This window comes from Zonotrichia leucophrys, chromosome 2, assembly GCF_028769735.1.
Source record: "Zonotrichia leucophrys gambelii isolate GWCS_2022_RI chromosome 2, RI_Zleu_2.0, whole genome shotgun sequence".
Taxonomy (NCBI): Eukaryota; Metazoa; Chordata; class Aves; order Passeriformes; family Passerellidae; genus Zonotrichia; species Zonotrichia leucophrys.
The window spans coordinates 84,163,042-84,180,077 of record NC_088171.1 but is presented as its reverse complement, the minus strand read 5'-3'; the positions used below and the strand labels follow the sequence as shown (position 1 = coordinate 84,180,077).

At 39.7% G+C, this 17,036-nt stretch overlaps 1 protein-coding gene across 5 annotated transcripts in view; it reads left to right on the top strand.

Annotated features, from left to right (window-relative positions):
• Positions 1-17,036, top strand: part of COBL (cordon-bleu WH2 repeat protein) — a 160,006-nt gene that overhangs the window by 101,159 nt on the left and 41,811 nt on the right. For 4 of the 5 annotated variants that reach the window (XM_064705575.1, XM_064705576.1, XM_064705577.1 and 1 more), the window contains 2 exons: positions 6,623-6,761; positions 9,665-9,835. In XM_064705575.1, the coding sequence (XP_064561645.1) occupies positions 6,623-6,761; positions 9,665-9,835 (310 nt within the window). The remainder of the gene's footprint in view (positions 1-6,622; positions 6,762-9,664; positions 9,836-17,036) is intronic. The other variant, XM_064705578.1, reaches the window with a different exon arrangement.

The window sequence follows — 17,036 nt, the reverse complement described above, 5'->3', positions numbered from 1 at the left end:
TCTAGCTCAGTTCATGGTATTAATTATAGTCAGAATTTAGTTAACATCTTTTCAAATTGTGCATTTTTTGTGATAGGACCTGATCTAATAATTACTTGTTGATAAATATAAGCAAAACACAAGCGCTAAGACTAGAAAATATTCTGTTAGACTCAGAGAGGGGCTCCTCTTACAAAGTTTCAATGGGAAATTACTGCAAATAATGTTGCTAAGGCTTGATTTCTTTATAAAAGAAGCAGCCAGCCATAACAAATGATTTTCGAGTTCTATTGGTTTTGTATATACAATTGGAAGAAAGAAACAGAATGTTCTTTGTGTTTTTTTCCATTTATGTTTAGCCTCATAGGTTTACCCAAGTTGGGATTAAAGAAAAGATACTTTTAACAATTTTTATGACCTGGTCTTGAGGTAGATACTTCTTATATACTTTGTAGCATGACTGGCTTTAAACAAGCTTTTCATCTTCTTTATGTGAAGTATACTGCACTTAGCTGACAGTATAATAAAAGCATTTTTGTGTGTATATTTCACCAAACTTTCATTATTGCAGTCATGCACTAGCTCTTTCCTAGCCTATTCTTTAACTGCAGCAGCGTGATCATCCATACATGTATCTAATGTTCCTCAGAAGAATTGACTAAGTAACAATACAGAGAGCTGAAAAGGATAATCTGAGTTCTAACAAGGATCCTTTCTTCATAGGAAAGCAGTTATGTGTCTTTGTGGGATTTGAATATACCAAGCTAACATCCTTCGCTCTTCCTGTCCTTGGAGAAGGGTGATTAGTGATGTCTAAGATTTTAAGTGGGAAGACATATTTCCTTATTTTCTGCCTTGATTGTCAAGATTTCCTAGCTTTATTATTTCCAAACAGTTTTTGTCCTAAAATAAAATGACTTTTCTGTCTGGAGAGGGAGGAGTGAAGGTAGAAGCCACAAAATGCCACTAAACAGCTGCAAAAGTCAAGCCTGTACTTGTGAAGTTTTGGGAAAGTTCAGATGGTGCCTGTCTCCCAGATGATTCAATTTCTCCATAGTTACTGAATCTTGCAGTCTTTGTAGTAATCAAAATCACCACTTTATTAATTTTCTTTCTCTTTTTCCTGTAAGGTAGTGTATCCTGCAGAACCAAGATACAGTATTAAGTGCCTACATGTTGTTAGTTTTTTAAAATGTAGGGGCAAAGAATGGGAATTTTTTTTCAAAGTGTGTATTTACTAATTTTTTCAGTGGAGGAGAATGCAGCATTAGGTGGCTGTCCTTGGTATTATTCTTCTCAAAACCAAAGCCTGATGAGTTTATTTCACTGAATGGAGTTTCCCATGTTCAGCTCAATATTGAGCATTCTGTTTCAACTTAAGTCAGTTGTGGTTAGCTCCTAATCACTACAGGCAGTTTCTTTGTCAGGGGAATGTCCCATCTTAATATAGAGCAACACTATACCATTGCGCAGAAGTTTTTCAGTGGAGCTCTAAAATTTTGCTGTATATATTTCAAGCATTTGGTGTGGTTCTCTTTTCTGAATATAAGTCCAATATTTTTTTAAATTCTATGAAATTTGGTGACCAAAATTTGGGTCCGCAAAGTTGCTAGTTACTCCTAACATTATTGCCCATTTACTATGCCTAACTTTGTCCACATTGGCCTCACTGGCTTTAGTCATGTACTGTATCTGGTGGAAATGTAATATAAAATGCAGACATCATCCATGATAGTAGGAATTAGGACCAGGACTGTCCGGTTTATCTCGGCTGTTTGAGGGGCCTGGAAGGCCCGGAGGTGGCCTTGGGGCAGCCCGCGTATCGAAGGACGAGAAGAGGCTTCAGTTCTTCTTTCTGGTTTTATGTTTATTAATTGTTTATCTAAAAGATGTTCTTTCAGCCGAACAAAGATCTGCTCAGCAGTCAGCCATGGGCACACTGTCTCTGCCCTCCGGGCAGCCACGTATCTTTATACCCTTTGCTACGTATACAATATTTATCATTTTTCCCCAATACCATCTATTGTTATAACTCGGTGTACTCTTAGTAATAACCAATAGAAAGGTGCCACCGTGGCCAAAGAAGATGGAGGAGAAGAGGAAGAAGAAGGAGGACAGGACACACCCCAATTCCTCCATCTTATTCCTCTAAACCCCCCTGTACATAAATCCTAAACCTTGTGTCTCACTCTCTAATTAGCTAATCCCTTCACCATTCACCCTGTGAAGCCCTCATCCTTGTCGTCTCCTGTGTAGGGTTAAAGTCCAGCTACCAGACACTTCTGGCAACATTCCAGGACTCCCGAGACCCCTAAGCTGGTCTCGGAGGCTCAGATCTCAGGACTGAGATCTTGAGATCCGACATCTCCCCCTTCTGTTTGCCCCAAGAAAACCTCTTTTACAATCCGATCCCAGGCATCTGGGACGACATGGATGAGGACTAGGAGAATTATTACAATATAAAATCCTAAACTATTAAAACATAAAATCCTATCCTTAAAATTCTTCTCCAAATAGGAGAAATGTCAAAGAAATCTGCCCTTAAAATTCCTCTCCAAATGGGAGAAATGTCAAAGAAATCCTACCCTTAAAATTCCTCTCCAAATGGGAGACATGTCAAAGAAATCTACCCTTAAAATTCCTCTCCAAATGGGAGACATGTCAAAGAAATCTACCAGCTGATCAACATATGATCCTTTGTCAGTTTCCCCTGTAATAGGTAAATTTACCCCATTGCCTATTGCAATTCAAGACCCCAAGGAGAAAACCTCCCAGTCTTTTGTTCTTATACAGAAATATTCAAGACCCCAAAGAGAAAACCCCCCAGAGTCTTTCGTTTCTCTTGTTTCTCTTCTGAGTTGTCCTTTGCAGTCTGAGTCCCGACTTTTGTCTGAGTATTCGTTTCTTCTTACATCTTGTTGAGGAAAATCGCTGCATAGTTGCAGACTTGTTACGAAATGATGCTGTAGCTCTGCTCACAACTGCCTCTTTGTTCCGCGATTGTTGCTGTTTGCAAGCTCACTTGAGACCGGGGTTACCTGTTTTTTGATTCAACTGACAATAGGGTTAGAACACACACGCCTCCCCGGGAGGGGAGAGGCTTGGGACTCCGAGGGTTTTTACCAAAGGCACCAAGTCTGGAGAGGGCCCCTCCTCGCCTGAGACGTCACCGGGGGTCTGGCCCGCCCCCGCCCGCGCTCGGCGCATGCGTGCTTTCCGAGCTGCTCTCTGTCTCTCCCGAGGTAATTTTTCCTCTCCCTTTTTATTCCGCCTCTGAATTTTCCCCCTTCGGTCTGCCCCTGACTCTTGTCTCCTCCTCCTCCGACGCTGTGTGTGTGTGGCCCTTTGTCGGTGTGTGCGGCCGCCCCCGCCGGCACCCGCGCCCGCCGCGACTCGCTCCGGGTTTTTTGCATCACAACCGCGCGCCCCCTGCGTCTCCCGGCAGCCTTCTGGGATTGCGCAATTTCCCCCATTTTCGCTGCATGGGTCAGACGCCCCGGCTTTGGTTTGTGGCTTCTCCCCCCCGGGTTTTTTGCGAGTTTTGCCCGCCGCGCGCGTTTCTGCTACCTTGCCGGCCCCCGGGGCCGCTGCACCCCCCGGCCCTGAGCTTAGCAAAGCCGTATCTGAACACGCGTCTTTTGTTTTTTCTTCAGCCGCGCTCCCCGCCTGCTCCGCCGCTGCCTGGCTGCCGCGAGAAAGCGCCTCCTCCGATCCCTTTTTCTCCCCCTCCTGCTCTCTCCCCTCTGCTCCTGAGTCCTCCATGCTCTCTGGACTTTTTGGACGCTTTTTGGGAGTTTCCCAGGGTTTCTGGGTTTTGGGACCGGGTGTTTTAATAATATTTCTTGCTCTTTTTCTCCAAGAGCATTTTCCTCTCGACCTTTTAAGGCCAGAGCTAATAATTTTTTCCTGGAGCCTTGCTCCCCCCTCTCTTTCAGAGAGCCCCCCCCCCCAGACGTCTGCTGCGTCTGTTGGGTTATTTCTTCCTGGCCTTTTAAGGCCAGAGCTAATTTTTTCCGGAGTCTTGCATTGCTCCCCCCTCTTTTGAGGGCCCCCCCCCGGACGTCTGCTGCGTCTCGGGGGTCTTCCTTCCTGGCCTTTTAAGGCCAGAGCTAATTTTTTTTTTTTTGTATGTTTGTGTCACACCTTATAAAGCGGACAAAGTTTCCCGTTGTTCCTGGGAAGGTGTGCCCCCATGTTCTTATTTTCAGGCTTTCTTACCAAATCTGTCGCCAGAGAAGTCTGGACGTCTCGATCTGTCCAGCAGATCACGAGAGGTGGACCCAGGGCGCCTTCTGGTTCCAGTCCGGGCTGTTCTGCTACGAATTCTCTTCGGCAGAAACTGAGAGATGGAATTCTCAGTGACTGCTGGTTTTTTGCAGTCTCTGTTGGCTTTTTTTTTTTTCTTCTTCTCTCTTTTTCTTCAGGGCTTTGAAGGTGGTGGTGGTGCCCCCCCCCGAAAGGTTGTGGTGGTCAGAGCTCACCCAGTGGAAGCCAAATGCCCGGTTTATCTTCCCCCGAAAGGTTTTGGTGGTTCTGGTCCGCCCAGGGAACGCCAAGTGTCCGGTTTATCTCGGCTGTTTGAGGGGCCTGGAAAGGCCCTGAGGTGGCCTTGGGGCAGCCCGCGTATCGAAGGACGAGAAGAGGCTTCAGTTCTTCTTTCTGGTTTTATGTTTATTAATTGTTTATCTAAAAGATGTTCTTTCAGCCGAACAGAGATCCGCACAGCAGTCAGCCATGGGCACACTCTCTCTGCCCTCCGGGCAGCCACGTATCTTTATACCCTTTGCTACGTATACAATATTTATCATTTTTCCCCAATACCATCTATTGTTATAACTCGGTGTACTCTTAGTAATAACCAATAGAAAGGTGCCACCGTGGCCAAAGAAGATGGAGGAGAAGAGGAAGAAGAAGGAGGACAGGACACACCCCAATTCCTCCATCTTACTCCTCTAAACCCCCCTGTACATAAATCCTAAACCTTGTGTCTCACTCTCTAATTAGCTAATCCCTTCACCATTCACCCTGTGAAGCCCTCATCCTTGTCGTCTCCTGTGTAGGGTTAAAGTCCAGCTACCAGACACTTCTGGCAACATTCCAGGACTCCCGAGACCCCTAAGCTGGTCTCGGAGGCTCAGATCTCAGGACTGAGATCTTGAGATCCGACACAGGACACCTTCCTTTCCCACCCTTGTTTGGTGTGAAGCTGCAGCTCGTCCTGGTTGCTGTGCTCTATGTCCAATGTAGTTACTACCAAGTTTCTCCCACGCAGGGTACGGGTTCCCCAAGGGGTGACGAGTAACCAATTGTCATGTGGCACGGTGGTTAAAACAATGTGGGAACAAAAGGGTTCTTCTTTTAAAATGTAAGACCCTCCTGAATATTTTTAAAAGACCCTCCTGAATATTTTTAAAAAGGTAGGCTAAGTGAAGGACACTCTTTTAATATCCTAATCTTTGTAAAATTCATTCATTCTCAGATTTTTTTACTCAACATAGGAAAGGAAACCTTTAAATGAGTGCCTTTCCTATGAAGTCTGGTGGTAGATTTAGGCACCGTGAAGCTACTGTTTGTTTAATGAAATCTCCCACAACAATTGTATTTTAAGGGTCCATTAATCCTCTGGATTAAAGGAAATATTATTATACAATTGTTGTAGTTTTTGTTTTTATTAGTTACACCTTACACCTGAAATAGTAGAAAACCACTGCAGTTCTGTATATTAGGTACAGAAGATTTGGGAGAGAGCTGTTAAATCAGAGAACTGAAGAATTCTTTGGTGGAATACCAGCAGCATGTTATATGTAGGCGGCCGCCATTACTCTTTACCTCATCAAAGCCTGGTACTAACTGGTGTTGTCAGTACCTTTCAAATATAAAAATTCCACAGATTTCCCTACATGGTTTTATTGTTATTATTTTTCCTGAAAAAGGAAATAGAGCTAAGTTCCAACAAGCTACAGAAAATATTATGCAGCCCAATGAAACCGAAGTCATTTGTAGTAACATTTTTGGTATTTTTAAAAGGAGCATAAACAGTAATGAAATCTTGGCATAGCAACCAGCATGTTGCAATTATTGGAAGCCAAGGTGTTACAGATCTTCAAAAGCAGGTCTGTGAAGTCCAGTAGGCATGAATAGAGGGCAGTGTGATCTCATATCATCATGCAAACAAACAGACAATTCTGATTCTTCTCTCAAAAATCCTTAGACAAGAATTTGAGAGGAAAATAAAAGAAATGAGAAAGATTTTATTCACTATACATGCCAACTGGAGTATTTAACCATAATTTAAGGTTTGAAGAAACCAATGGGAAAAGATCTTGTTATGGCTCAAGCTTAACAACACACATACTTTGCTTTGCTGAGTGTTGGGCTCCCTAATTCACTTTTTCCAAAACCATGAAATGCCTACCAGAGTGGTATTTCTGCTGTGACACTCATCAGCAGTTCTCGTCTCTTTCCTTTTCTGAGTGTAATATTACTGTAATTCTTTAATCTCTGCTTGTCACTATAATTGCTCATTATAAATATACCTTGCTGAGAAATTAGGTCATATGGCAAACACTTTTTTTTGGTTACTGAAAATTTACAACATCAACAAAATATATCCTTTACTGTGCTTTTTTTTCAACTTTGTTAGATATCACAAGGAGCATCCTTGAATGATTTAAGGAAAAAGAAGAGGCGTGCCCCTCTTCCACCAGCTGCATCTGCTCCACCCACTCCTGCCATACCAAACAGGACAGAAGACAGGGAAGAGAAGAGGAAGAGCACAATGGGTGAGAAGCGTTCTTTTCTCCTATTCATGTGTTTTCAATGCTCACTGTTTGAAGTTGCCTTAATTCTGTTATGCTATGAGTTTGGAAACTTTTGTAACTCGGGGAAAAAACTACATTTCTCTGCAGAAGGAAGTCTGGAAATAAGTGCTTGTATATTACCTCTTCTTTTTTTCAATGGCACCATTCAGAGTATCAAAGGGTAGTAAAATATAGATAACACTCATCAGGTGATTTGAATATTTGGCACAAACTTTATATCCAAAAGCACTAGCCCTGGGCCTATTCTGTGCCTTGAAGGTCATGATTGGTTTGCTAGTAAATGGAAATGCTAATAAATGGAGAGAGACCAGGCAAAACTGAATGCATCTGAAGCCATGAAGTTCTGCTTGGACCAAAGTGCGGTTAACTTGGTTCAGTGTTTCCTCATGTTTCTAAAGCCTGAAGACATTTGATTTTCATGTAGTCCTCCAACAGTTTGACATCAACTGCCCATATAAAGTTGTTTTTTTTTTTTAATTTCATTCCCACTTTTATTATAAATCAATACCTGATGATTCTTTAGCTAATCAGTAGAAGAAAAGAACTGATGCTCTCAAAGGAATGCCATAAGTACCTAGACTCAACAAAAGAAACTGTAGCTTCAGCTGCATGTGGCACCACATTTACTCACACAGGAAAAGTGGAAAACATTCTCCCAAACCTCTGCTGTTATCTGCCTGGTAGCTTGTTCAGATTGGTGAGGGCTTTGCTTGAGTGAGGACACCAGGATTGTGCTTCTAGCAAGCAAAGTGATTTTATAATGGGTCAAGTTATGAGATAATGACCCCACATATTGGAACTCATTTTTCAGTACATTAGGAGAATCATTCTTCAAGTGCCATAACACACTCAGTGCACTTCAGTTCATGCCTTTGACCTCATGTTTCATAAAATGCCTAAGACATACAGATATGACATTCTGTCATACATAATTGCTTGCATTACAAATGCCTCACAGTTTAGTAAAAACCTCTTGGCTTTGTTCCAACATTTATTTTCAGTAAATGCTTCACATTTAATGCCTCAGCATTTATGTAGCAGCAGGAGTCCATTATCATGTGACATATTCAACTCCATTGACATTTCTTATTTAAACTCTCTAAGGGCAGTGTTATTGCTGGACCATATAATACAGGAGTTTTCAGCAAATTGGCTTACTTTTAATCCCTACAGAGGTCACACTACCGCTTCTCATGCTTTGACCTACTACTGGTCACTTTTTGATGACATTTGTTGCTTTAACTTTTTATAAGTGTTCCATTTCTTTTGTATTGGTGCTCAAATGTTGCAGATGAGATATAGCAGAGCAGAGTCTAGTCTGTTCAGTACTGTGTATATAAGTGCTTGTTGGAGTGCTCTGCTCGTGTAGGATTCTGTAGTATCGTTTGCTTTAATGGAGCCTTATTATTTTACACTGACAAAGAACTCGTCCCACAGTAGCCCTGTCTTCAGTGCTTTTTGTTTTCTGCTACTTTCTTGAATGAATGTGTTCATTAACAAGAAAAAATGTTACAGCCAGAGAGGGTTGGTAAAACAGCCTCTCTTCAGGGCCCTTGCAGGAAAACAATGAGAAAGCACAGATGGCTCTGAAAGCATGAGAGAAAAGCTGTGAAAAAAAGCAAGACTCTTGTGAGGGGGAAAAAATGTGCTGCAAGAAATAGTCAGCCACATGATGGAAAAAAAGTATTAAAGATACCTGTGTACCCCTCAAGTTAGCCATGTGAATCAAAGCAAAAGATCCTATCAAAAAATATTCTCAAACTGGCAAATTCTCCATAGTGTTCAATACTATGTTATTATGACACCAAAGTCTTGTGCCAAATTTTCTCAAAGCAGTAAAAAAGGGCTTGCACATTTGCCAGCATTAAATTGTGTCTCTGGAAGATACTCTTCTGGAAGCTAGTGACTGCTAAGTAAAAAATCATAATGGTTTAATCTTTTTTCTTTGCCTTGGTGCTGCTTCTCTTCTCAACAGCCCCAAAGCACAAGCCAGAGAGTGTAGGAATGGATCAGACCAAACATGTCTCTGCCAGCATCCATCTTCAGCAATGACCACAGCACATTCTTCAGGCAGGGTATGAAAGCAGAACAAGCAGGTAGTCGTGGTTCCTCAGTGCACTTTCAACCTCTAAGGACTTTCCAAATAACAGTAGCTCAAATTCTGTACACTACAATCTGGCAGCAGCTTTTTACATTGAAAGTGGTTACATTGAAAGAGTACAATGCAAAAACGCATGTATTTCTTTAGTTATAATACATAGTATTGAAATAATCCCCCAGACAAAGTTACGGGCATTTCCTTTGATATCTTCAAACACTATTTTACAAAAAACAGTTTAATCATCTACTTCTCTAAAATAATGAAAACTGACTCGAAAAGAAGAGCAGAAAAGCCTGTAAGATACCTACATCAAAATAGTGACCCAAGGCATCTTCCTCTTTCTCTCAGAAAGAGTCAGGAAAATAGTCATGTAAAGTATCTGAGGTCAGCAAATTCAGATAGTTTGACATTTCAGAAGATAAAATAAAACACATTTTTCACATTTTATTACACAGCTTTTTTTCAAATTTTTTTAGTTTGCTTAACTATTTTTCTTCATCCTTATGCCTGCCAAAACCGGTGATTTTAACTGGTAGTTGTAATGTATGTCTATGTGCTGGGCTCAATTCTGGTCCCACTGCTGTTGGTTTAAGACACACCTTTTCCTTTTCCCTTAATTATTTGGATGTAAATAAGAGCAGAACTAAATCCAGAGAGACTTTGGATGCGGGTAAAGGAAAATCAATGTGTTTTTAAAAAATTAAAATGAACAGAGTGATCATTATCTTGCAATGAAGTAACAAGTGAATTGATCCCCCTGTAGGTGATGGACGGCAGGTGCCACAAAAGCCTCCTAGGGGCACCACTCGTGGTCCCCCCCAGTTAGTGATCCCCCCACCCCCACCTTACCCTCCTCCTGGCAGTGACATTGTGGATCCAACAGTGTGTTACAGAGAAGCAGATGTTACAGCACCAACAGAGCTGGTACCTAAACGTATGTTTGAAAATATATGTATTTGCATTTCCATTCTTTTGATGATTACTCTCAGGGGTAGCTTTTCCAGACTTTCCTCTCTGCTCTTTAGACACCCATGTCTGTTTTCTCCCCTTTTTCCAGCCTGCTGTCTTTCAAAATGCCCAATGCAGTGTAAATAACTAATATAAAGTGAGAAAAGCACTTGCTTGGAGAGAGTTTTGCACGTGATACCTGGTCATTGTACAGAAGCATTTTAAAATAACCATCAAGCTTTGTTGCTTTGTTCAACTGAAAAAGAAATGTTTTGTCTTTTATCAATTCCCCAAGTTTGTTTTCCTGTACTAACAATTTTTTTGTCTCCCCAGAGATAAGTTCCTTTGAGACTCGATGGGTCTACCAGTCTAGGTTGAAAACTACAGTGTCTTCCTTAAGAAAACTAAACCATTTACAGGCTCTGTATATTGTAAAGGCCTTCCTGTCCTAATGGGTACATCTTTCTTGGCATCTCTGGGTAGTCCTTTGTGTGCTCTTCACCTTGGGGCATAACAGTTATCAGACAAAGAAGTACAATATTTTTCACATGCCCGTGTACTTGTGAAAAGCGTGTTTTCATGCTGCTTTTCGTGCTTATCCATTGACTACCTTTAAATCTTTGTACACAATCCAAGTCTTTGATCATGTATTATGTTCCCTGTGGGCTTGCCCTGCACACCCATGTAGAGCCGGTAAAAGCAGCAAAGCTCTGCACGTTATGACATCTCATGGATGCACTTCCTTTGAAGACTAGGAGGGTGTCTCCTAACCATGGCATAGAGAAATGTCTCCATTAGCTGCTAGTTTGACAGAAGGTCGCTTTCCAGGACCTTATGTTTACCAAAAGTACTCTGCAGTTTGCAGTTACTCTTATACGTAAATGTGGGTGTATTTGCTGTTGGTTACCAGCTAAATCTAAAGCACTATTTCTCAAATTGGAAATACAAATTGTTAAGTTTTATTGGAGCTAATGATGAAAATTAGGGAGATCATACTAACAGAAAACCTGAATCTTATTGAGGAATAACCCTAAGACATCTTTACCAGCTTATGCACAGAAATCATACTTAGAATCTTCTTTTTGTTCTAGATACTATCAGCTTTCCTGTGATGTTTTCTTTATTAAAAATCCATTGTGGCTTTCTTTGCATTAATATTTCTGCTTCATTTGAGTTTCTATCACTGTTATTTTGCAATGCTTTCCTGATCTACCTTGCTGATCAAATACCCTTTAATCAATGCAGCCCTGATGTAATCAGTGCCATCATTTGCTCCTAAACAAACACAGTATCTCAGCCAAAAGGATTTGATTAAGCTTGTACATAGAAACATAACATGAATTTTTATTGTCCTCAATTTACAGAGAGCAAGAGCTTAGTGGTTACTTATTTTAGACTTAAAGCATCAGTGTTGAAGAGGGACAAGTTTTAGCTCTGTAATTATGCTTTGTCCTGCCTAGATAAAGATAAGTGTGTAGATTTACACAAGAGAAGCGTGTATAGATGTACCCATGAGAGACAGCAGCACAGGTAGGACAGATGCTAATTACATTGCATAATGCCATTCTGAAAGTGCTTAGATACTGTAGTGTTTGAACCCTGTAAGAACAGCGTTTTGCAACAATGTGTTTTATTGCCTGAGAATGCCTCAAGCAGTGCAAATAAGATTTGGGTGGTAGATTCAAAGAACAACAAAATTTTCAATCTTCCTAACTCTAACCTTAGTAAATGTGTTTTCTCATAGAATGAGGTGGGGAGGAGTATAAACGGCTGATACCAGGTGTTGTTAGAAGACGTGTTTTTTCTTGAAATCTCTCTCAAAACCACTTTCTCTGATAACAGTTGTGGGTGGGTGACTGTCAGCAGCAGTATGTGTTCCATGAGAAAAAATTCCCATTTAGAAATTAAAATTCTGTGATCATGTGGAGTTTAAATTCTCACTCCTTATGATATGCCACTGTCTGTGAAGGACTGTCCTTCCTTCCTCCCTCCCTCCCTCCCTCCCTCCCTACACACAGTTATCACTGTTCATTGAGTTTTCCAAATTTATGTGGAGTGTAAGTAATTCATGAGTATGGCCTTTAGTGAGATACTTGAGCTTTTCTGTATCAAATACCATTTAATACATTTTAGAATCTCTTCCACAAACAAGGGTGCAGAAGATCCTCACAGTTTTTCTCTTAAAACTTTATCCTAGTTACTCTAACATTTGGTCTGGTAGAACCTTAGCTGCATGTTGTGTGCACATTTAAATTGATGTGTTTATGGGATCCTTTCTCCTTCCTTACCATGCTAATCAGATTGTTCACGGCCTGATTCTAAGATTGACTGTACTTTGGGAATGCGGAGATGGAGATTGTTGCATGGTGTTTGGTTATGTTGCATTGCTTGGGAAGTTCCAAATGTGTGAGTTGGTGGTAAGCTCTGTGCTACTTACCTGAGGTAAAGAATGCTTGTAGTGAAAGACTGCTGCACCTAGACAAGCAACTGAAACCTGCTGCCTTGAAATGTCAGCCAGCTCTTTAGAATAAATTCAGTATTCCCCTGAAACTCCACATTAGCCCTTTATTTGGCTAGTTATGAACTATCATTAAGATATGCAGTAAGAAATTAAAATTTCTATGGGAAAGAATATGCAATATACTCTGCCTTCCTGTAGAGTGAGATCCTGAGGTTAAGTTTTTCACTCTGGCACTGGATAAAGTACTAGTGAACTCAGGGCTCACACTGGGTAAGGACTTGACAACTGGTTGATTTGTAAATTTCAGAAAGTGCTATTTCTTTGAAGAAATTAAATAATTATTTGAACCTGTCATTGTTTTTAACTGTAGATCAAAATAGTCAAACATCCCTTAATTAGAATATCTTTAAGGGGTGAAGGAGTGGGTACACTATTTTACTTTCTGTGGATGACATGTGTACTAGTGGTTGATGAATAAAATCAGGTTAATTTTAAGGTACTACAAGAACAGAAAAGAGCCTTGTCTATATATCTAATTTTTAATTTTTTTCATTATATCACTGATATATGAACAGATAATACAATCTGGCTGACAGAGGCAATGGCAGTTTCACAAACACTTCAGTCATATTTCTTCAGTCACTTTAGACATATGTCTAGTCTTTCACAGGGCTAGATTTTAAGAGTTTGGTTTTGTTAGCTTGAAAAAAATGGGTAGAAACAGAGAGTAAACTTCACTCTTTTACGTGTGGCTCTACATCAACTGAGAACTGAGAGGTGTTGTGCAGGGAGTTTTGCTGGCTTGACATGGCACACTGTTTCATAAGGCAGGTGTCAAGTGACCCAGCCTTTTCTTTCTCAGAGGTGGTCTTTAAAGCAAGTCTCCAATGTCATCTGTCTTGCTCCTTCTGGAGAATTAAAATTCAGGCCAAGTAGAGCAGAATTCACAGACATACAGAGTACCAGCAGTATTGTGTTGTTAGGATTGAGTTAGCTTATATATGAACCCAGGCAGTTAGAGCAACTGTGGAATTCCAAATTTTAACACGTGTGCCCATGCACCTACACCTCCTTTGGGCATCTGAATCCTTAGTGTTACTGAGCATGCTAGCCATTCTGCAGACTGACCTGCACAATACTTACAATTTTATCCTTTTACTCTTTTCCCCCAACAGTTTACTGTTGTGCATCATTCCCTTCATACTCCAAGCGTGTCTGACAGACCTTGCCTCCTCCTATGACCTTCATCCTTCTGAACCTCCTGTTGCCTCTGCTACCCTGATTCTTCTGTTGCCTTCCTTCCTCCTCTGCTGGGAAAAAAAAACCCCTTTCTTTTGACTGAGATTTTGGCTTCTTTTCTTTTTAAACTCGCACATTCTCTTTAATTACTATTGATTATTTTTGGCTGTGGTTCATACTCATTGGTGAGATGTATGCTCCAGAACTGAATCGTGTGTTATATAAATCTATATATCAGCCTCAGAAAGATTATCTGTCGTTCTTTTCCAAAAGATTCTCTTTATTTTAAACCATAGTTTGCTTTGATTTGGTGTTGCAAAAGAGTGTGTTCTTGGGACAAGGTGTCTTACTTTCCATATTGTTTAAAGTTTTAATGAAAAATTTCTGAGAACTCTTTAAGTTTTTCTTTCTGTTACTCTAGATATAAAGTTTTGTATTGCCTATTTGCTCTATTTTCCTTTTATTGCATCTATTTTGTTCCTTTGGAACATAACGAGTACTGGGCATGGCCTAGTCAAGTTGAAGTGCAAGATTCTTTCTATATCTTGGCTATCAATCAAGCTGTCAAGACAAAAGAAATAGGAAGATCTGTTGCATCTATAAGGGGCTTAAAAGGAATACCAAAAACCAATACCAAATGTACTGATTCATATTCTTTACTTATGCTTTCATCCTGATGCTTAATATGAGTAATTTTATCTTGATGCTGAAGACATGCTGTGGAAATCGAGGTGTGTATTCTATTTCTGTAACAAAAGACTCAAACACTGTTTGCTCAAGATACATCTCGTTCTACAAGTCTCCTTTTTGCACTTGTCCTAGGAATAGTCAGTGAGTTCTAATTAAAATGTCTTCTCTAGATTTGTACTTAGCAAAAACTTCTTTGTGCTAAAGGAAGTTCTTCATGAGAACGGCCCATAAGACATGTATTTTTAATAATCCTGAGCTACAAACATAGGCTTTATGAGTTGTAATGTAATGGTGCACACACCCAGAACTATTCTGACCTCACATGTACTGTGCTTTAAGACATTCATGTTATTTAAATGAGTGACTTGCAATACATAACTCTAATTTAAATGATGAAAAATTATTGTTTTACCCTCAAGCAAATAATCATGTTAATCTTGACTCCTTTCCAGGTAGGCAAAATGGAGAATAAGAAAGCAAAGCATTCCTACAGATAATATGAAATATGACTAAATTGGGGTTTGACAGTTTTTAATACAAATATGACATGTAGTTAGTAAGCTTTAAATGATTCTTTAGAAAGTATACTTAGTACCCTAAGGGTCTTCTAATAAAAGTGGAGTGGATTTGAACTCTCTGAGTTGCCAGGTACTTTGTAATACCTTCTTAAGACAGGACAATGGTTTAATTGTAAGTCTTCTCGCAAAAAAAAAAAAAAGTAGATGTTCACAATGTGAAGATTAAGAACCTAATTTACCCATTCTCATTGCTCTATTTGCACCCCATTTGTAACTCCACAGTTACGTGTCCTGTGGAGTTCAAACTAGTGTAAAAATAATGAAGTGGTGAAACAAAGTGTTTTATATTGAGTACAAAGTACTGTGTATTGTCAAAGCAGTTCTTTCCATTGACACCATTGTCTCTGAAAGGTGGCAAAAGTTTTCAACAAAATCACATTTTTAATGAAAAATATCTCCTTGCTTTGAAAGGATGCAGCTGTGGCTGTATCTCTCTGCATAGCTGGTATGTTTCCTACAAATAGCAGTCTCTTTTCAGGTAGCCTCCTCAAGCTCTTTAAAGCTGTAGGTGAAATCTCAAAAAAGTTCATTATTTACACTTAATTTACCTTTTCTTTAACTAAAATGCAAAATTTACCTCTAAAATGTATTCAGGGGAATTAACAGTTTTTTGTGAAATTCCTAGGAAAATATAGAAGAAAGATTTGTGTCTTTTCAAGAAATCATCCTAGTTACAAGAAGTTATACTATGACATTAGCATAGTTTGAAACCCCCCAGTACTGTACATGGTACCAGAAAAAACTTTCAGTGACACTCAAGAAATCCAAATCTGTGGAGTGGAATTGCACAGACACTCTGTCTCAGAACTGTTAATGCACAGCAGAGTGTGTGCACGGAGGGGTTTAAGCAAAGCATGTTTGCAGGACCGGGAACTCTGGAAGTTTGGGTCATGAGCACCAGCTCAGCCCTGAGGGGAATTCCTCTTTGTTCCAAGCTTCCAGTCAGGATTTGTAAGAGATCCTCAGCTTGGCTTCTGAAAGAGAATGGTTTTTTTCTGTCATTTTCAGTAACAGGCAGGAGTATCAGTGTAGATCTCTTTGATGAAGTCTTAGGTCAGCAGTGATATGAAAGGGCATTGGCTTGGGTTTACTCCTTTTATTTTAACCTTGGAGACATTGGAAATGTAGTGAGAATGACATGGAAAAGTTAATAACAAATTCACCACTATAACAAATTTTTCACCAAAATGCTATTAGCAGAATTAGTAAGAAACACATTTAATATACTCAGGATTTATCTGCACTACCAAACAGCCTTGTTCAAATGCCCTTCATGTTAAAATATCTGGGGTGAAAATCAAATAAGCAGTCAAAAAAAAAAAAATTGAAAATATCATTGAGCTCTTTCTGGAGTACAAATAAATGCCTAGATAACTTATAAATCAAAACAAATTTCTGTCTTAAAACTCCAATGTCATTGACATTCAGTGCTCTTAGGGAATAAGGACAGGTTTACGATTTATGATTAAACTTGTTCTGATTAATGTTCTCAACCCCTACGAAATCCAGTGAATTAGAAACAGATTAAGCAAACTTCGTGGTGCACGAGATTTTACCGAAATCTTTTTGTACGTTGGCCAGCAGAGGGAGCCGGTGTTGTCCCAGACTCACAGTAGGAGAGCAAGAAAAATAACGCTAGAAGTGAATTTCAACGTGATAGATCCCAAAATTACACAAAGTTTTTTAGGTTTTGGAGTAGTTGTTATTTTATTCTCTTCTGCAACTAAATTTTTTTTAAAAATTGTTTCTAGGTTATTTTAAAATCAGTTTCCTCACAAATAAGAAAATGAAGATAAAATTATATTTTCAGGTGATGCCACTGTGACGACAACTTCCAGATGCAAGCTCACATTTTTGTTTTAAGCTTTCTCAAATTATGGTGCCTAGATATTGCCTCTGTATCTATATCAGCTGTATCCAAAGTGTGGTAACTAGTGCATATGGTTGGTATACGTGCTTAAAATATGTGTAAGTGCATAGGAGTAGGTCAGGTTTAGTGCCAGTACAGATAGGCTGTGTTCTGCTAGGTGGATCTTATCAGCTTGAGTCTCAGAATTTTAAAATCATGACCAGATCAGTTTAGTATCCATCTTCTTTCACAGACATATTACTTCATTACCATTAATTCAGTCACTAAGAGACTAAAATCTCTGCTTTTCAAAACATCCTTAAATCCTTTTCTACATGTAATATTTTAAGGGTTTTTCTTTACAGTTGGA